Consider the following 21,323-nt stretch of genomic DNA (forward strand, 5'->3'; position numbering starts at 1 on the left):
CAAACCTTGATGTTGCCATTTTATATAAAGGATGGAATTTTACAATGCTATTACATATAACAGGAATTTGACATCTGTGGATTTAATATCCACAAGGAGGTCTGGAACCAAGCACCAGCGCGGATACCAAGGGTTTATTTTGAATGGTTTATTCCAAATGGTAGTACTGGGGGGCTACTGCTTGGCTCCATGGCTTTGGTGCTGTTTATTCCTTAATATCTATAGCAGAGTTTTCCAAACTGTATCATGATACATTAGTGTGTCACCTATAGTCCGCAGGTGTGTTACATGAAAATCCCCCCCCCCCTCAAATTTGTACATGTCTAAGGGTGACCTTGCCATCCTCCTTTTCCTTGTTATTCCCGGCTGGGGGGCTCGTCCTAACTTTGTTTATATAGTAATGCTTTTATGAAACTTTATTTTATGATGTATATCATATCATATACATATTGTATGAAACCCTTATAAGGGATTGGTTTAACTTTTAGTTTGCTACTAAACCTGAATTGCCATATAGCACAAAGATCCATATCTAAAAAGCATGCCACCAACATGAAAAGTTTGGAAAGGTCTGAGCTATAAGATATGGGCAAAGTGGAGATTATGTTGGATTGCAACTCCCATAAGCCTTAGCTAGGCATAAGTAGTGGTAAAGTGCTGGAAATTACTTTCTAAAAGTCTTGAAATTCCACACTTTGTTCTGCTCCCTTCCATCTACATGAAGCCACTCAGCAGTGTTAACCAAGGCTGAGGTGTCACCAGTAGGTAGACACCTACCTCTACCCCATTTTTATTTAGTGCAGATTGATCCTCTGAACTAGTCTTTGTGCATGTATGAGGACTGAATCAGAGCCAGTAAACTAGATTCAATCAGATGAGTGCTAATGTTTGTTTTTAGTAATTGTATCTCACATATATATTAATAGACGGTATACTGCCCAGGAAACTTTGATTGGTGGTCAGTTTAAATGTGCAATTAATGAGCGAAGCAGGGGAGAGGTTTTAAAACATTTTCTCTTTGAACAGCAACATACGCAGCTGCAGTGTTGTTTAGGATGTCTGAGGATAAACCACAGGATTATAAGAAACGGCTTTCAGTTGAGTTGACCAGCTCTCTCTTCAGGACTGAACCAATGGCTTGGAATGAGGTGGGTTCTCTTCACTCACTCCTTGTTCCTAGAATTCTTTGGGACTTTGTTTCAAAGAGTGCTTTGTGGATAAAGGGATAGTCAGTGAAGGATAGACCTGTTTTCGTTAGCAGGAATAAATGAACTTCTCGTAAGCATTAAGCATCTGACATGGCACCTGCTGGCTCCTGTTTGGCATTGCTAACTGGCTGAGCCAAATGGACTCTTAATACCAGATGAGTTACCTTGAACTGTATAATGATTTTAAAAAGCATCTGAAGTTCACAATCGAGAATAAATTTTCTGTGTACATTTCTAAATAATAAGGCAGCAATTCTAGGTCTCGAATAATTCAGCAAAAAGCAAGGCAAAGTGACCTGCTTGCTACATGGAAACATGCCTGGAGCTGCGTATTCGGTTATTGTTGTGTTCCTTTTCTGACTTATGGCAACCCACCTATCATGTGGATTTCTTGATGAGATTTATTCAGAGTGGGGTTGCTCTTGTCTCTTCTGTATCTCTAGCTAAACAATATATTTTATTTATGTCTGAAAAGCTTACACATATCTAAGTAGATCTTAATACTAATTCAAAGCAGTAGGGGGTAATATTGTTTCTGGAATGAACTGCCTGCCTCAGGTACTACTTTATATTATCCTTACAGACTGCTGATCTGGGACTTGACATCGGTGCACAGGGAGAACCTCTTGGCTATCGCCCGGATGGTATGTATGAATTGGTTTGTTGACCCGTAAAAGCAACAAAGCAACAAACAAACCAAAATTGTACTCACTGTGTATTTAGTAGAGAACTGCAAACCCATTTTGTTCTGTTGGTAGTTCCTTGGAATGTTCAGTGACAGATCCTCACCAAGGCATTATGAATTAATTGCGTGTATTCTAACCAGGAAGAATGCATAATGGGCACTTTTCTTTAAAATGTGCTAGTGATACCTTTTTTTCTTCTTCAAAAAGTAGGTTATGAACGCTTAATTGTGCAACTAGAAAGGCGTTTAGAATGTGCATTTCAGTTACGTGCATTGTAATAGTATTGCCGCATTGCTGTTTGAGGTTTTCAGTAGCAAGCAGACCTAATAGCTTGGCTGAAATGTGCTTTTGGCGGTAGCATGCTTTATTGTACAGCTATCCCAATGTATTTACTGCCTTGTCAGTTTGTCCATACAAATTTGAGTCTAGAAAATGTGAGTTCAGTGTGGCTGGGCTACAAACTCTCACACACTGATATTTTTGAAGCTTTTGGAGCCTCTAACATGTTAACCTGCTTTTCCCCCCTTCTCCCCTCTGCCGCCCTTAACTTTCTTAGATCCTAGCTACCGTTCTTTCCACTCTGGAGGATACGGTCAGGATGCCTTGGGCATGGACCCAATGATGGAACATGAAATGGGGGGCCACCACCCGGGTGCTGACTACCCAGTTGATGGGCTGCCAGATCTAGGACATGCCCAGGACCTTATGGATGGGCTGCCTCCAGGTGACAGTAATCAGTTGGCCTGGTTCGATACTGACCTGTAAATCATCCTTTAGGTAAGATGCTCCGCTCGCCTACATCTGAGAACTTGGCTGGCAGGGAGGGAATGGTTTGGGTTGGTCCATGTTGGTTGTAGTCGCAAATGTCTGATGCATTGTCTGCATTGAAACTGACTCATGATGTGATCTGTGGAAGTGATTAACGTAGGAGTGTCACGCTGTAGGCCAGATGCAAGTCTTAACAGGAACAGCTGTGTCTTGATTTTAACCCAATTTTTATTTTCTTTTTTCTTCCCATGCAGCTGTATTGTCTGAATGATCTTGCATTGTGATTGGCCTGTAGAGTTGCTGAGAGGGCTCGAGGGGTGGGCTAGTATCTCAGAAAGTGCCTGACACACTAACCAAGCTGAGTTTCCTATGGGAACAACCGAAGTAAACTTTTTGTTCTGGTCCTTTTGGTCGAGGAGTAACAAAATGGATTTGGGGAGTGACTCACGAAACGAAGAATGCACAAGAATGAATCTCAAGATGGAATTTATCAAACCTAGCCTTGCTTGTTTAAAACTTTTTTTTAATTTTTAAATCTCTGTAATGGTACTGACCTTGCTTGCTTTCAAAGTAGTTTTCTTTTTTGCAGTAACTTGTAGGGTTTTTAAGTCTCTGTGTTTAAGTTATAGTGAACATGCTACAGCAACTTCTGATTTTTAAGGATCGAGTAATGGTGTAGAACACTAATTCATAATCACTCTAATCGTAATCTGACAAGTGTAACATTGTGTAGCCTTTTTGTATAAAAAAATTAGACAAATAGAAATGGTCCAATTAGTTTCCTTTTTAATATGCTTAAAATAAGCAGGTGGATCTATTTCATGTTTTTGATCAAAAACTTTATCTGGAGATGTCTGGGTAGGGGGCCAGTAAAGAACTGTTGTATGGAACCTTGTATTGGGACAGTTTACCAGTTGCCTTTTATCCAAAGTTATTGTAGCCTGCTGTGATACAGATGCTTCATGAGAACAGTTATACAAATGGTTCAGAATTAAAGTAAACTTTTAATTCAATTTGCTGCGTCAAGTTATTTTAGCTACTTCCTGTATAAACTCAGTGCGGTAAAATACAAAATGTGGCAAACTGCAATAGAACGTTCTTGTTGTCATAACATGTTACATAAACCTCAAGTACTGTTATCAGGTTTTTGATGAGACGCTTAGATCTACAGTAGTTTTAAGCATGTTTACTCAAATGTCCCTGCGACCTTAATAACATGTATATCTAGAATGGTGGTTTCCCTGTTCTTTGAAGTTTCTCCACTTATATGCAAAAGGTTAAAGGCATTCCTTGAAGAGTAACTTGTATATGAAAAGAAACAAAACAGTGAAAAAGTCACATCTTATTTAGAAATACACATCAGAAAACCAATGCATAGATATGTATATATAGCTGTTATATTGGCATTAGTTGACTCAGCCTTGATAGTGTTCAATTTTCTTGAGGATTTCAGAAGCCAATGAAGCAATTACTATATCTGCATGAAAGCTAACAAAAATAGAATAAAACACCAGTTAGCATACTACACTTCAAGGATGAATTGAAGTATTTATTTCAAATTCCATTGTAATCATTGTTTAGAAGTGATGGGGGTGCATGAGTTCCATTTCTCCCATTGATTAGGAAAAAGAAAACACCCATTCCTTCACAGCTGCAGTGCTTACTTATCAAACCACTGCAAAATTGGAAAATTGCATACAGTCTTTCAATACTACATAATTGGATTTTTGCCCTGATGTAGCACACCATACTATATAGTCTTCATACCTTCATCTTTTAAGAAAGAGAACACACAGATGGACTTTTAGTCATAGGTTTTGTGTATAATGCAAACAGGAGAGGGGTCTCTTTTCCCTATTTCTACCCCACATTTGTTTACATTGCTGAACATAGTGTGGTGAAAGATAATAAAGTAAAAATAGTTTTTTTCCAACTTAGAACATTCCAGATGTTTTGGAATACATCCCACTTCACTGGCCATAGCTGGCTAGGGCTGAGATATGAAGATTATAGTGTGGTGCTACATGAGCTCATCAGGGCAGTTGAAAATGCAGTTAAAAGGAAAAAGTACACAAAGTATTGAGACTTCCTGCAATAGTAGCAGGAAAAGTATCCCCTAAACCAGGGGTCCTCAAACTTTCTAAACAAGAGGACCAATTCATGGTCCCTCGGACTGTTAGAAGGGTTGGACTATAGTTTGTTCATGTGTGCCTTCAAGTCATTTCGGACTTAGGCTGACCCTAAGGCAACCATCAAGATTTATTCAAAGGTGATTTGCCATTGTTTCCATCCAAGGCTCAGAAAGTGACTTGCCTAAGGTCATCCAGTGGTTTCTGAACCATAGTCCAAAGTTCATTCCACTACACCACACTTTCTGAATTCCATCCCTCTTGATTTCCTATCTCCCTTTCTTCTTTCCCTCCTTTCTGTCTTCCTTCTTTTTTCTTTCAAGGAGAAAAGCTTGGGAGGGCAAGGGGCAAGGGGGAAAGGCTTGGGAATATGAGAGTAAACATCTTTGTTGGTCATGTCTGGCCAGTGGGCCATAGTTTGAGGAGTGTAAGCGTATTTTATTGCCATTTCTATCTGCAGTGGAAACTAGAATCATTATTAAAGAACATCCAGTAACCTGTGTTTCAGTAATTTTATTCATACTGAAACAGACACATTCTTACATCAGTCCTCATCTAGGTAAAATCAATTGATACTTCTATCTAGATTCTCATTTTGCAGAAGGGAAAGAGGTAGTGGGGAAAGTGTGGCAAGCCCAAGCCTTGTTACGGTATCCAGGGCTGATCTAAAACGTCAGCACATATCCAAAGGAAATGATTGGATTAGGAGAGAATAAAGTTAATTTATTTCAGCCACATGAGCAATTTCCGTTTGTACAAAAAAGGGAGCTTTAGAAAATACGCTAACAGCTTTGAATAGTTAGAGAAACTAAGTTGATATTGACCTAATATTCTGATATGCTGGGCAAACTGATGTATTCTTCTAGAGTCTAGATCAGGGGTCCCCAAACTTTTTAAACGGGGGACCAGTTCATGGTCCCTCAGACCGTTGGAGGGCCGGGCTATAGTTTTTTTCAAAAACTATGAACAAATTCCCATGCACACTGCACATATTTTATTTTGAAGTAAAAAACAAAATGGTAACAAATACAGCCTTAATGTTAATATTAATCATAATCATAATAAAAGTAATAAAGAGGGTTGGAAGAGACTCCTTGGGCCATTAAGTCCAGCCCCCTTCTACCTTTGTGCACCAAAAGCACAAGCAAGGCACCCCTTGACAGATGGCCACCCAGCCTCAATGTTGTTAACTATTATTATTATAATTATATATCACACAGTCCTAAATGCTTGGGAAGTGTTCGACTTGAGATTTTGTGGTACGAAATCCAGCATATAGATCTTGTTTGCTGTGTTCTACTGTGTCCTGTCAATAATAATAATAATAACAACAACAGAGGGTTGGAAGAGACAGACCCCTTGGGCCATTTAGTCCAACCCCTTTCTGCCTTGTGCACCAAAAGCACTAGCAAAGCACCCCTTAATAATTAATAAAATAATAATTAAAATACCATTATAAACAAAGCTTTGGAAGGCGCGCACCAGGCTGCATGCGCCATCCATGGTGGAGGGCCGGACAAATGGCTTCGATGGGCTGTATATGGCCCCCGGGCCTTAGTTTGGGGACCCCTGGTCTAGACTATCTTTACAGCTTAAGAGGAGGATGGTTTACAAAGAACTTTGAACAAGAGGCATAAACCTGGGTTCAGCAAGTCTCCAAAGCAGATAATCTGTAGACAGTGGTGGTGACCTTGTCAGAAGGTCAAATGCTATTTCTATAATGGCTTAAGCCACTGCTTGAACTGCTATAGCCAAAGCCGATTGATTGATTGATTGATTGATTAATAAATATTTGGAGAGGCCTGTAACCATCCCATGGGTTCACATGTTTACTTCTCATAAAAGATACAAAGCACACACACACCGCTCTATATCTAAACGTATTTAATATCCACCACCACTGCTGTCAAGGAAGTCAGAGACCATCTTCTGATAGCATCTAGGAGCAATGGGCTCCTTTCTGGACATGAAGTGAAATGCAGAAAAGAAAAGGTGAGTGTGGGAAAGAGGCGATAAAAGCTTTGAGTGGAGCTTGATAACAGCATTGTGTAGGAAGAGGTGTGTTGGCAATGCAAGAAGCTTGTGCAGAGATGTACACATGGAATGAAAATGCTAAAAAGCTCAAAGAAACTCACCTGGCTGGTTGGGTCAATCTTTCTAGTATACGGACAAGACCACCTCCATCATTCTTCAGGCTTTGTGCATGCTTCTCATTTGAAGTTATCTGTAATCATAAGGAAAGTATAAGATCTATAAAGATATTCATGGTCAAATATGGGGGAGAAATGACAGTTAAGCAGAACTCCAACCTGATCACCTGCAGCACTGGGGGAACAATCCCCTCCCTCTTGCTCCACCCCAGTCTTGGATTCCAAGAATTACTCCTTTCTGAACTTTTGCTTCAGCTACAGGGTATTCAGAAATGCCATTCAGAGAGACACCTTGACAAGAGTTTTATGCCCCTATGTCCTCAACTATAGCCTTCTCATATTTTTGAAAAAATGTATGGAATTGAACATGTTGCTGAAGAAGTTTAGTTTTCGATCATGTATATCTTATCCCAATAGCACAAAATATAGAGTTATATGAATCACATGCCAGGATTGTCAGCAAGTGGCTTTCCACAGAAAGTTGGACTTCGTACACAAAATGTGCTTTGCTTCTTGAACTCTTCATTTCTGGTTTTTATCCCAATGTTCATTTGATGATTCAGAGGCCACTGGTTTTGACAAAATGGATTTTATTTTAATTGACCTAAAGGGCAGATTTAGTTTTATGAAAATGATCAAGAATCTGCATTGGCAGACCCAGTTAGGAAGTCAAAGTTCCACTATCATAGTGAGTTCTGTTACTGCTATGCTGCCAAATAATTGTTACGGTCATGGGTGTGTTGAAACGGGCAGCTGACAGGATCCTTCCACAGGTCCTTGTCTCAATGTGCCCGCAAACAGGCAAGTCCTTATGATGTCAGTTCCCAGGACCCTGATCCATTTAGGTGCTGCCTGGCTTAAGAGGGAAGCTTTGGGGTCACATTTGTTTGTTAACAACTACTAACGGAAATCCCAAAAAGTTACAAAAGTGCAAGTCTGGCTTACAATCTCAAATATTGCACAGGAAGCCAGCCATAAGTTTTCCCCCTCCTGTTTGATGGTAGGATGAACAGCAACACACAAACTTTCATGGACAATTAATTCTTATGCTTGTTTAGAGAAACATTTGGAAAGGGCTTAAAATCACTGCTGTTTTAGAAAAGGTCTCACAAAATGCTGGACTATCACAATGCATCATCTGCCAGAAGCACAGCAACATAATTATATTCCCACACCATTAAAATGAACAAGCGATGTGCAGGAACCGTTTCCTGTTGAACTGGAATGGGTGACCGTGGTTGTTGTAAATCCTATGCATCCTGAGTCTGCACGATGTGTTACAGTGATGTGGTTATTGTTTTCATTACAGTCTCGAGAAATAAAATCTTATAACCTGAGACATCGCCTAGTAACCTTCACTGCAATTGGTGTGATAAAAATCCTGTGCATGATAAAAAGAAGCTAAGGAGTTCGCCAAAAGTGAGCCAGGACTGAGATATTAATAACAAGACTTGTGCCGGCTGAACTGCTGACTTAAGGGTTGGTGGTTTGAATCCACAAGATGGAGTGAGCTCCTGTCTGTCAGCTCTAGCTCCCCATACAGGACATGAAAGAAGCCTCCCAGCAGGATGGTAACACATCCCTGAGCAACGTCTCTGTAGATGGCCGAATCTCTCACACCAGAAACGACTTGCAATATGTTCGCTTCTGACACGATAAAGAAACCCACAAATATCTTTGCAGTACATCTCAATGAGAAATGCACATGCATTCTCTCACATTCAACATACTTTTTGTGACATCACTTCAGGGATGCAAAATCCTTTCTCCGGCTTGCACCAATTTATTATGATGAGTTACAAGCACATGTTGAATTCTTTACAACTGCAGTCGCTATTCATTTAATTAAAACCTTGTAATTAAATCTCACTGCAGTGTCCATTCAGTGCAATTCAGTGAGAATTTCAAAATGACTTTTCTTTATGAAGCTAATAAAGCATATTAGAGCTTCCCTCTGTTTAATGCAATTAGACAAGGATGAGACACAAGTAACATCATTGGTATATAAATATCCCAGTTAGTAGGGAAATGTGTAGTGAGAACACTTCACCAATTCAGTAAAGATTTGCTCCCCACTAATAAAAAGTATTTTACAAGAGTACTAATTATAAATGAGAAAGTCTTTTATCTGCCAATTTTTGTCTGATTAAATTTTTCAGAACGAGAGCATTAATAAACATTAGCCTACATTGCTAAAGGAAGATCGGGGTCTTTGCTTTGCTTCTGTGGTTTATATTTTCAACACTACTGAATTAGGTGCATCCTTCCATGCAATTAGTCACAACTTGTTTTCAATTTACAAGGACCTGCAAAATCAATTAACCTGTAGAAGATATTACTTTTATCCTTGACGCGGGGATGGCTTTCTCTTGCCCCATTGTAACTTCGTTTATGTTCCGAGTTTGGTTTCTGGCTAGGAAAGCTACTACAGAGGACTGAAGGAGAATGTGGCAATGGTGAAGTGGGGCGCAAAGAACTTACCCTTTTAATGCAGGCAATGGCCATAACTATCTGCATGGATAATTGTTTTCCACACAGATATCAGAGAGTACTTGCATTGTTTTATGCATTTCTAATTCATTTCATTAATTTGTCTATAATTATGGATGTCCAACAACAGAGAACACCTAATTTTTAAAAAAGTCTCATAAATTTATTGTGTTCTACAATTCCGCTTAAAATCATAGAATCTTAGAATTGGAAGAGACGTCATGGGCCATCCAGTCCAACCCCCTGCCAAGAAGCAGGAAAATCACATTCAAAGCACCCCTGACAGATGGCCATTCAACCTCTGTTTAAAAGCCTCCAAAGAAGGAGCCTCCACTACACTTCGGGGCAGAGAGTTCCACTGCTGAACAGCTCTCACAATAAGGAAGTTCTTCCTCATGTTGAGATGGAATCTCCTTTCCTGTAGTTTGAAGCCATTGTTTTGTGTCCTAGTATCCAGGGTAGCAGAAAACAAGCTTGCTCCTTCCTTCCTCTGACTTCCTCTCACATATACATAGTTATTTTAGTCTTTGCAAATGACTATTGAGGATACATAAACACAGTGCCTATCTTCTCCCTGGGGGAGAAGAGCGGTATATAAAGTAAATAAATATATTAATAAATATTTTAATGTATTATATTTTAACATTCTGATGTATTTTACATGAACTTCATCAATTTCAGTATTATTATATTGTATTTTGTGTTTTAATTTGTTTTTATATCTGAATGTTATGATGATACTGTTTTTAGTTATTTAGACTGGTTTTAACTTGACACATTTTGTTTCTGTTTTGGGCCTGGCCCCATGTTAGCCGCCCCGAGTCCCTTCGGGGAGATGGTGGCGGAATAGAAAAAATAAGGTATTATTATTATTATTATTATTATTATTATTATTATTATTATTATTATTATTATTGTTATTGTATGGCACAGCAAACAAGATAGATATGCTGGATTTCGTATCACAAAATCACAAGTCGAACACTTCCCAAGTGTCTAGGACTGTGTGATGTATTTTCGGATGATGCGCGCAGATCCCAGCAGGGTGGCCTTTTGCAGTTGGCAGATCGTAATTTTGTCAATGTCTATTGTTTCCAAATGCCGGCTGAGATCTTTTGGCACGGCACCCAGTGTGCCCATCACCACCGGGACCACCTGCACTGGTTTCTGCCAGAGTCTTTGAAGTTCAATCTTGAGAACTTTAAGCTGTGTTTGGAAGCAGTCATGAGTTGGCTGCGAGCAAGTAGACTAAAAGTGAATCCCACGAAAACTGAGATACTCTGGCCCGGCCAGCCACCAGAGTTAATCCAGTCACTGCCTGATTTTGATGGGGAAGTTCTGGTTCCGTCTGCTACTTGGGGTTGTGTTGGACTCATCGCTGACGATGGAGGCCCAGATCACTGCCATAAGTAAGCAGGCCTTTTTTTCATCTTCGCCAGGCAAGGAAATTGGCATCCTACCTTTCGACAGAAGCATTGGCAACAGTAATCCATGCAACAGTCACCACTAGGTTGGATTATTGTAACGCCTTATATGCCGGCCTTCCGAAGACAAAAACCCAGAAGATCCAAATGGTCCAAAATGCGGCGGCCAGGCTGCTAGCGGGATCATCTATAAGATCCCATATTACACCGATTCTGAAACAACTGCATTGGCTACCAATAGAACATCAGATTTCTTACAAGATACTGATCCTGACATTTAAAGCTCGAAATGGCCAAGGACCATTATATCTTGGGGACCGCCTCATTCCTTTTATTCATCAGTGGTCACCTCGATCCTCCCAGGAAAATCTCCTATACGTACCGGGCCCAAGGGAGGTACGCCTGGAAGCCACAAGGCGTAGAGCCTTTTCGACCTATGCTCCAATTTTGTGGAACTCATTGTCTCCATATGTTAGAGCAATGTCGGAGTTGCGACCTTTTAGAAAAGCACTCAAGACTTGGCTGTTTGGTTGTGCATTTAAGTAAATCAGATCTAATTTGCCAAATAGTCACTGTTGAATGTTTTTAGGTTGAATGTTTTTATGATGAATGTTTTCTATGGTGGAATGATATTTTAAATTGTAAGTCGCTCGGAGCACTCTGGTGGAGATGGACTAATTAAGAAATAAAGTGAAGTGAAGTGAAGGTCCTGATAGCAGCTGTTTTTCCTGTTGTTTTTCGTCAATGCGACTGTCACCTGGGATGGCGACATCAATGATCCACACCTTTTTCTTTTCCACAACTGTGATGTCTGGTGTGTTGTGTTTCAGAACTTTGTCAGTCTAGATTCGGAAGTCCCACAGTATCTTTGCGTGGTTATTATTATTATTATTATTATTATTATTATTATTATTATTATTATTATTATTTTATTATGACACAGCAAACAAGACAGATATGCTGGATTTCATATCACAAAATCACAAGTCGAACACTTCCCAAGTGTCTAGGACTATGTGATGTATTTTCGGATGATGCGCGCAGATCCCAGCAGGGTGGCCTTTTGCAGTTGGCAGATCGTAATTTTGTCAATGTCTATTATTATTATTATTATTATTATTATTATTATTATTATTATTATTATTATTTTATACATAACCATCATGTCTCCTCTCAGCCTTTTCTTCTGCAGGCTAAACATATCCAGCTCTTTAAGCCACTCTTCATAGGGCTTGTTCTCCAGACCCTTGATCATTTTAGTCGCCCTCCTCTGGACACTTTCCAATTTGTCAACATCTCCCTTCAATTTCGGTGCCCAGAATTGGACACAGTATTCCAGATGTGGTCTGACCAAGGCAGAATAGAGGGAGAGCACGACTTCCCTGGATCTAGACACTATACTCCTATTGATGCAGGCCAAAATCTCATTGGGTTTTTTTGCTGCCACATCACATTGTTGTCTCATGTTTAACTTGTTGTCCACGAGGACTTCAAAATCTTTTTCACACGCACTGCTGTGGAGTCATGCGTCCCCCCTTCTGTATCTTTGCATTTCATCTTTTCTGCCTAAGTGGAGTATCTTGCATTTATCCCTGTTGAACCCCATTTTGTTAGTTTTGGCCCATCTTTCTAATCTGTTAAGATTGTTTTGAATTCTGCACCTGTCTTCTGGAGTATTAGCTATTCCTCCCAATTTAGTGTCATCTGCAAACTTGATGATCATGCTTCCTTTAAGCCAGTGGTTCTCAACTTGTGGGTCTCCAGGTGTTTTGGCTTACAACTCCCAGAAATCTCAGCCAGTTTACCATCTGTTAGGATTTCTAGGAGTTGAAGGCCAAAATACCTGGGGACCTACAGGTTTAGACCACTGATCTAAGTCATTAATAAAGATGTTGTACAGAACCAGGCCCAGGATGGAACCCTGCGGCACTCCACTCATCACTTCTTTCCAGGATGAAGAGGAAGCTTATATCTTATTTTACTCAGCACATCCACCTTACGGTAGTCAAATCACCACTTTTCTTCCCTCTCCCCCTTGAAATTACACTGCAGGCCAAAGACTGCTTTTTATTATTGTGTCTGTGCAGCTTTATTCAGAAGCACACTAAGGCTAAGCACTTTGGACAGGACTCCCTTCCATCCCATGTGAATCCTCAGTGTTCACAGAGGGCTGACTTGTGCTTCCCACATAGTATTTACTGCAGTGACATTTGCTCTTAGTACTAATCAAATGCCTGCCAGAGTCTTTTATAATGGAATCTGCAATGTTCACGGAGCCCTCGTGGATGTGTAGGAAATTATGCAACATAATGTCTTATGGTGTAAGAGTGACACAAGAAAGAAAACTCTTCTGACCAAAGCATTTTTGTTTCATCTTGGACATACACAACAAAAGCAACAATAAGAGGCCACATAGACCTGAAAGAGGAAAGAAAGTCTACGGAATGACATTAATGCTGTTTTTCCTACTTCTGTAAATAAAACCAGTGCTCATTTAAGGTAAGGTTCACTCCTCTTCAGTTGTTTCCAAAGTCAGAGTCCAGCCCTGAAATAGTCATAAAAAGGTGTCTCTCAGAGTACAACCAAAGTGCTTTATCTCCAGCAATACTACACTACCCCGTTTTCCCGAAAATAAGACCTAACTGGAAAATAAGCCCTAGCATAAATTCTCAGGATATTTGTAACAAAAATAAGCCCCAGTTAAGATCGTCAGTCAGGCAGACACATTTAGTATGTCTATTGCAAAACACAATGGATGCACTGAATTATAAAGTAATGTTTTTATTGTGTCAGAAATGACTTGAGAACATACCATAAGTCACTTCTGGTCTGAGAAAATTGGCAGTCTACAGAGACATTGCCCAGGGGATACCCGGATGTGTTATTGGGTGGCTTCTCTCATGTCTCTGCAAGCTAGAGCTGGCAGACTAGAGCTCACCCCGGATTTGAACCGGCAAACTTCAGGTCAGCAACCCAACCTTCAGGTGGGCAGTTCAGCTGGCACAAAAGTTTAACCCTATAAAATAATGATATTAAAATATGATTAAATATAAATAATATTATTGACATTATTGCTTAAAATAAATAATATACATTTATATTATTATTTATATGATACATTTATATTAAAATAAATAATATACATTTATATTATTATTTATATGAGAGCCATGCGTGAGTTAGGGCCTTTTACCCTAGCACTCAAGACCTGGCTCTTTACTAGAGCTTTTAATCTATGTTAATTTTATCAATATTTGTATGTATGTATTTTTATCCTTTACAATTTTATCTTGTAAATCGCCTAGAGCATCTTGGATGGAGGGCAATTAATAAGTAATTAAATGATGATGATGATTATAATTATTTGTAAGGGTTGATGTGTGTTTTCCGGGCTGTATGGCCATGTTCCTGAAGTATTCTCTCCTGACGTTTCGCCCACATCTATGGCAAGCATCCTCAGAGGTTGTGAGGTATTATTTGTAAATATGTAGAATTTTGAACGTGAATAGATGTAGATAGTTGTACATGAATAGAAAAAACAAACAGCCTAATGTGTCTTTTGGAGTAAAAATTAATATAAAGCCCTGTCTTATTTGGAGGAAAATACAGTATTGCAAGCGGTCCCTCTCATACTTTGGGTCTCAGGGCCAGAGAAGGTTTTTAGTATCAGCCTTGAACCATTGGAGGACATTCAAGGACTACATTCTGCAGGGCTTCCCAAATTAAATGCTATCTTAAAAGAAAGGAAATTTACCGTATATACTCGAGTATAAGCCGACCCTAATATAAGCCAAGGCACCTAATTTTACCACCAAAAATGGGGGAAGTTATTGACTCGAGTATAAGCCGAGGGTGGAAAATGCAGTAGCTTCTGGTGAATTTCAAAATGAAAATAGATTCCAATGGAATTATATTTAGCCATCAGTATGTTAAAGGTTTTTCAGTATTTACCGTATTTCAAAGAAAAACAGTAAACTAGCTCTGTAAGTGGAAAAGTAGGGTCAACAAAAACCATATGGTATTAACAATAAAATAATAATAATAATAATAATAATAATAATAATAATAATAATAATAATAGACTGACAAAGTTCTGGAACACAACACACCAGACATCACAGTTGTGGAAAAGAAAAAGGTTTGGATCATTGATGTCGCCATCCCAGGTGACAGTCGCATTGACAAAAAACAACAGGAAAAGCCGCTATCAGGACCTCAAGATTGAACTTCAAAGACTCTGGCAGAAACCAGTGCAGGTGGTCCCGGTGGTGATTGGCGCATTGGGTGCCGTGCCAAAAGATCTCAGCCGGCATTTGGAAACAATAGACACTGACAAAATCACAATCTGCCAACTGCAAAAGGCCACCCTACTGGGATCTGCACGCATCATCCGAAAATACACCACACAGTCCTAGACACTTGGGAAGTGTTCGACTTGTGATTTTGTGATATGAAATCCAGAATATCTATCTTGTTTGCTGTGTCATAATAAAATAATAATAATAATAATAATAATAATAATAATAATAATAATAATAATAACTTCATTTGTATCCTGTCCCATCTCCCCATGGGGACACAGGCCAGCTTCCAACATAGTAACAGGCAAACATTCAATGCCTACATAAACAATGCAGAGCTAGATATAGAACTATAATTATATATACTAATTTCACATATGCATTTCCCCCGAAATGTTTGCAAATCCTCTCTCTCTATATATGTGCATTTCCCTCCAGCAATATTTGCAATATACATATAAAATAATATATGCACATAGATACAGATATACAGGTACATTGAAATCTCTAGATATCTATATGTTTATAGGATTTGCAAAGACTTGCAAACATATGAGGGGGAATTCATATATAAAATTAATGTATATAGATAGATACAAATATAAAGGTACATAGGGATTGCAAAGGCTTGCGGGTGGAAATGCTTATATATCTGTAGCAGAGATTAACAAATATTTCAGGGCTTATCTTCGAGTATATACGGTAACCTCCTTCTAGCACACACATTCCATCATCATTTCTCTTTTGTTTCCATACCTAGTGCTTGCTCGCTTGCTCGAAGTACCGTAGAGTTCCGGTTATCCAACATAAACGGGCGGGCAGTCTGTCCATGTTTTTTATTTCTGTGACCTTTACTAGCCATTCTTCTAGTGAAGGTATTTTATCTTGTTTCCAATATCTTGCAAATGTTATTCTTGCGGCTGTAGTAAGATATGTTAATATCTTCTCCTCATTAGTGCCAGGTTCTAATTTTGAAATTCCTAATAGGTATGTTTCGGGTAATTTTTGGAGTTTAGTCTCTAATATAATTTGTGTGTTTTTATGTATCATCGTCCAAAATTCTTTCGCCTTCTTACATCTCCACCATATATGATGATAATTCCCTTCTTCTTCAGAACATTTCCAGCATTTGGTATTAATCGACTTATTTATTAATCCTAATTTTTTGGGAGTCGTGTGCCATCTATAAAACATCTTCATCCAGTTTTCCTTCAGTTCGTATGCATATGTAAATTTCATTTTTCTGTTCCAGCAGGCTTCCCATTCGTCTAGAGTGATTGGTCTGCCGATTGATTTGGCCCATTTAATCATACAATTTTTTATTAATTCTGTTTCTGTGTTCCATTCCAAGAGAACCTTGTATATTTTGGTTATTAGTTTCTCTTCCACGACGAATATTCTGTCCCATAAATCATTTTTTTCCCATGAATCCAATCTTTCGGTCTTTATTAAAGTATTCTTTAAGTTGTCTATATTGTAACCAGGTTAGGTTAGACTGACTTTTTAAATCGCAAAACAACAGGGAAAACCAAGGAAAGAAACAGATTGGAGTAAGTTAGAAAAATACTTGAATTTGAAGAAAATTGGAATGTAAACCAAAGGAAAAAAAGGAAGCTATACGATCGGAGTGAAATAAACTTCGCTAACCATAAAATAAGAGGACAAAACCAAATCGGGAACCGGAAAGGAAACAATTTGGGTAATAAGTGAAAAGTTTCACGAAGCAGAACTATACGCATTGAAGTTGATCCAGAAGTACCAACTCCTACCCAACTCCCCCTTTCCCTCTTTTTTCCCCCCTTTCCACAATCCCCCTCCCAGCCACCCTAACCCATCCCTCTGTCAACCTTACCCTTCCCTTATCCTTACTACTACCACCACCACCCCCCCAACATCCTGTTTCATTTTTATATGTATTTACAAAATGCAAAATAAAGATGATTTTATATAAAAAAAAAAATAAACAGGCGGGCGGAATGGTGGATAACTGAAACTTGGATAATAGGGAGGCCCTATTATCCAAGCCTCTCCACGCTCCAAGGAGGGAGGAGACTTTTCCCTCCCAGCAAGCACCCAGCTTGAAGAGCCCCTCTGCTGCCTAGAAAAACAGCAATGCGCAGCAGGCCTCTCCAAGCACCGGTTACTCGTCGAGAGGGGCGAGAAGCTGCCGTGTCGGATAATACGGTGTGTCGGATAAGCAGAAGTCAGAAAACCAGAACTCTACTGTAGCAGAACCACCTTTTCTTCCACTGCCTTTATTTTAATGTTGAGTAAAGACCTGTTCCACCACAGTTGTGCCTTAAACTTTCATTAACCCAAAGTGTGTTTAGAAAGAGCTGCAGAGGCCCAGAGGCATGTTGAGGAAATCAAGATGTGAGTCCCAACTTTCTCTGCAGCGTGCTTGGCTTTTGCTAACAGTTAAAAAGAAGGCATCAGATAAAGTTAAAGGTTGAGCTGCCTAGTGGTAATTGGAGAACAAGAAGAAGGAGAGAATGGGGTATATGGGAAGAAAAAAGGTGAAACTATGTACTCAGGGAGGGTGAAGACAACAGAGAGAGTTAATGGGCTCCCTACGGAAAAGAGAGCATGAATGAGGAAAAAAGAAAATACTAGCAGGGGACATGAGAAGGTGAAACCACCAGAGCAATGAGAAAACAGATATGAGAGTGATCCCTCTCTAAAGTGCATCTTGATGGGGGCTACTACTTTTCTCAAAGCTCAGTTTCAGCACTTGCAGCTTATAGGAAGACTTGAGACCCAAGTACAACAGATCAACCCCATCTTTTGGAAACCCTTTGCACGCAACATTTTGCATAGAGAAGTGAGTACAGGCAGTCACTGAGTTACAAACATCTGACTTACAAACGACTCATAGTTAAGATGGGGTGAGACAATAGGAAGTGAGAGAAATCTACCCTTCCGAAGGGAAATTTGTTGTGGATTGTAGACGATATAATCTCTTACGTGTGCCCATGAGCCCAGAGTCACCTTGCAGAATGATGCACCAATCAGCTTTGCAGAACAAATAACACAGGAACTGAGTTGTTGTATGTCTTTCAGGCTGTGTGGCCATGTTCCAGAAGTATTCTCTCCTGATGTTTCGCCCACATCTATACAACCTCTGAGGATGCCTGCCATAGATGTGGGCGAAACATCAGGAGAGAATACTTCTGGAACATGGCCACACAGCCCGAAAGACATACAACAACCCTGTGATCCCAGCCATGAAAGCCTTTGACAACACACTGAACACAGGAACTTTTACTAAATCCAGGAGATCAACAGAACAATGGTATTTTACTATTTACAATAGTCCCTCTGATGGCTTACAGAAATCAGCAGTTATAAACAGGCCTTTCTTAGTCCATAAATCTGCTTCAGTGAAGATCAGCAGCAAACAAGGCCTCAGAAATAGTCAGGCCTTTCTGAGTACAGAGCCATCTTTTTTCCAGCCAGGACTCAGTAGACACACACACACACACAGAGAGAAACCTGTTCAAACAGGTTCTCCAGCAGCAGGACAGCAACAGTTGTAAAACCAATTCCCCAGGTCCTTGCAAACTCAGCCAATTGGCTTCATGCATTTGATTTTCCAGTTAACACACATATAGTATCTTTGCAGACTATGACAAAATTCACTCCTGAAAGAGTTATAATGGGGGAAAGGGGTATCCACGGAAGCTTTATCTCCAATCCTTGCTTCCACAACAAGCCAAATTTTTCAAAATCCATTGTCACAAGGACAGAAAGTCAGGCGAAAATATATTTGGCTCGAGTCAAGTGGCGCAGCGGATTAAACTGCTGAGCTGCGGAACTTGCTGACCGAAAGGACGGTGGTTCGAATCCAGGGAGCAGGGTGAGCTCCCGCTGTTAGCCCCAGCTTCTGCCAACCTAGCAGTTCGAAAATATGCCAATGTGACTAGATCAATAGGTACCTCTACGGCAGGAAGGTAACGGCACTCCATGCAGTAATGCTGGCCACATGACCTTGGAGGTGTCTATGGACAACTCCAGCTCTTTGGCATAGAAATGGAGATGAGCACCAACCCCCAAAGTTGCACACGACTAAACTTAAAGTTGGGGAAAACCTTTACCTTTACCTATCGTTAAGAAATGTACCTGTTCAGGCTTACATATTCAACTTAAGAACAAATCTACAGAATCTATCTTGTGTGAAACTTTGGGACTGCCTGTATACAAATGAAGCATGCGTGTGGTGTGAGCAAAGCAAGTTAAGCAAGTTCAGTTCCTATTGTCAGCCACTGACTTGTACAAACAGGCCTCGGTAATGATGATTTGCCATTTAAACTCAAACCAAAAGTGATAAAAGCTGAAGCGTTCCAGGTGTTCTTTGGCACGCATCATCACAGACCTGTATACTCAGACAGATTATAAAGATTTGTAACCCTTCAGATCTCAACAAAAACACGTTAGAACAAGCGAGGAAAAAACAGAGTGGAAAGACGGGGGGGGGGGGGGGGAGCTTACATTTCAAACACCTGAACTTATTTTTCCTTTCTTCTTTTACAAGGTGACATATCTTTTTAAGAGTTCAAAGTCGTTTACACTTAAAACTTGGCACGGCATCTGCTGCTTGAAAGCAACTCTTTCAATATGTCTGTGATTGCTCTTTGGCCTCACAACCTACAAGGTGTTCTTCATTTGAAATGTATACTCTATTGAAAGATAAAGGACGAAAATCAGGAAGGAGTGGGATCTTCAGTGGAATATATAACACTGTGAAACATGATTTTTGTTCCTGGGTTATCAGTGTCATTTCCTAATTGGGTCTATCATAAAAAAAGACATGGAAAAAGTTTATTAGACTGCAAAAACTTTGTTTTTGCAGGACACCCTGCAGTACATTTTGCTATAGTTTTTCAGTGAATATCTCACAGAGTTTCAACCAATTCAATCTATTTTGTGGCAGCACAAAAATGAAGTTTCAGGAGTATAACAACCACTTTCAAAGTTTTTTTTTTCATGTCAGGAGCAACCGGAGTTGCTTCTGGAGTGAAAGAATTGGCCGTCTGCAAGGACGTTGCCCAGGGGACGCCCGGATGTTTTGATGTTTTACCATCCTTGTGGGAGGCTTCTCTCATGTCCCCGCATGGAGCTGGAGCTGATAGAGGGAGCTCATCCGCACTCTCCCCGGGTGGGATTCGAAGCTGGCAGCTTTCAGGTCAGCAACCCAACCTTCAAGTCACGAGGTTTTTATCCCCTAAGGCATTGGAGGCTCAAACTTTCAAAGTAAGTCTTGCACAATTAAACAAGAATAACTTTTACAAACCGGGAGCAGAATATTTTCCAAATTTTGTTACATAATGCAATCAATGTATTGCAGTACATATGTGTGTGCGTACCTTTCTATTTTAAAATATACAGCATACATAAGTAACTTGTATGTGTGTACACACACAACACTTATGGTTATATGGTAACATGCAAACTTGGCTTTGAGAAATCTGAGCGTAAAACACATGGTAGGGATTGGACAAGATGGCCCATGTATAACTTAAAACACAATGGCTCTATGAAATTTCTATTCAGCACCTAACCTAATGGCCTAATGAATACGTTCTAGCCTAATTTATATTGAAGAGGGGAGAGTGACAATATCTACCTATACACATAATAAAAGATACTCATGGCCCTCCCTCCACTGACATGCAGGTTATAGTGAGCACCATGAACATGTAGCCCAAACCCTGCCAGTATCCTCCACAAACACCATTCTTCCCCCACCCAAGTGAAGGCATTCATACAGAGACAATTTCATCCTAGTTCTGTTTTTCCTCCAGAATGGACATTCCAGGGTTCCTAATTTGCATGACCCCGCCCACTGCCTCTCCCTTAACCCTTTCTGGGAGCTGGGGATCCAAGGTTTGAGAACCACTGACTTAGATTAAGGGTTAGAAGGCATGATCATCAAATTTGCTGACAACAACAAATTGGGAGGGATAGCCCATACTCCAGAAGACAGGTGCAAAATTCAAAACAATCTTAACAGATTAGAAAGATGGACCAAAACTAACACAAATGAAGTTCAACAGGGACAAATGCAAGATACTCCACTTAGGCAGAAAAAATGAAAATGCAAAGATACAGAAGGGGGGATGCCTGGCTCGACAGCCGTACATGTGAAAAAGATCTTGGGAGTCCTCGTG

The 21,323-nt window shown here is 39.9% G+C and overlaps 2 protein-coding genes across 6 annotated transcripts in view; one reads left to right on the forward strand and one right to left on the reverse strand.

Annotated features, from left to right (window-relative positions):
- The window catches only part of ctnnb1 (catenin beta 1), a 43,879-nt gene extending 40,204 nt beyond the window's left edge, over positions 1–3,675 (forward strand). Inside the window, exons 13-16 of the mRNA XM_003223954.4 lie at positions 1,027–1,148; positions 1,792–1,852; positions 2,451–2,671; positions 2,917–3,675. Of these exons, the coding sequence (XP_003224002.1) occupies positions 1,027–1,148; positions 1,792–1,852; positions 2,451–2,659 (392 nt within the window). The 3' untranslated portion in view covers positions 2,660–2,671; positions 2,917–3,675. The remainder of the gene's footprint in view (positions 1–1,026; positions 1,149–1,791; positions 1,853–2,450; positions 2,672–2,916) is intronic.
- ulk4 (unc-51 like kinase 4) overlaps positions 3,432–21,323 on the reverse strand; it is a 266,746-nt gene continuing 248,854 nt past the window's right edge. For all 5 annotated transcript variants that reach the window (XM_062984172.1, XM_062984171.1, XM_062984173.1 and 2 more), the window contains 2 exons: positions 6,927–7,015; positions 3,432–4,150 (listed from right to left, as the gene is read on the reverse strand). In XM_062984172.1, the coding sequence (XP_062840242.1) occupies positions 4,078–4,150; positions 6,927–7,015 (162 nt within the window). In that variant the 3' untranslated portion in view covers positions 3,432–4,077. The remainder of the gene's footprint in view (positions 4,151–6,926; positions 7,016–21,323) is intronic.

Source organism: Anolis carolinensis, chromosome 6 (assembly GCF_035594765.1).
Source record: "Anolis carolinensis isolate JA03-04 chromosome 6, rAnoCar3.1.pri, whole genome shotgun sequence".
NCBI classification, from domain to species: Eukaryota; Metazoa; Chordata; class Lepidosauria; order Squamata; family Dactyloidae; genus Anolis; species Anolis carolinensis.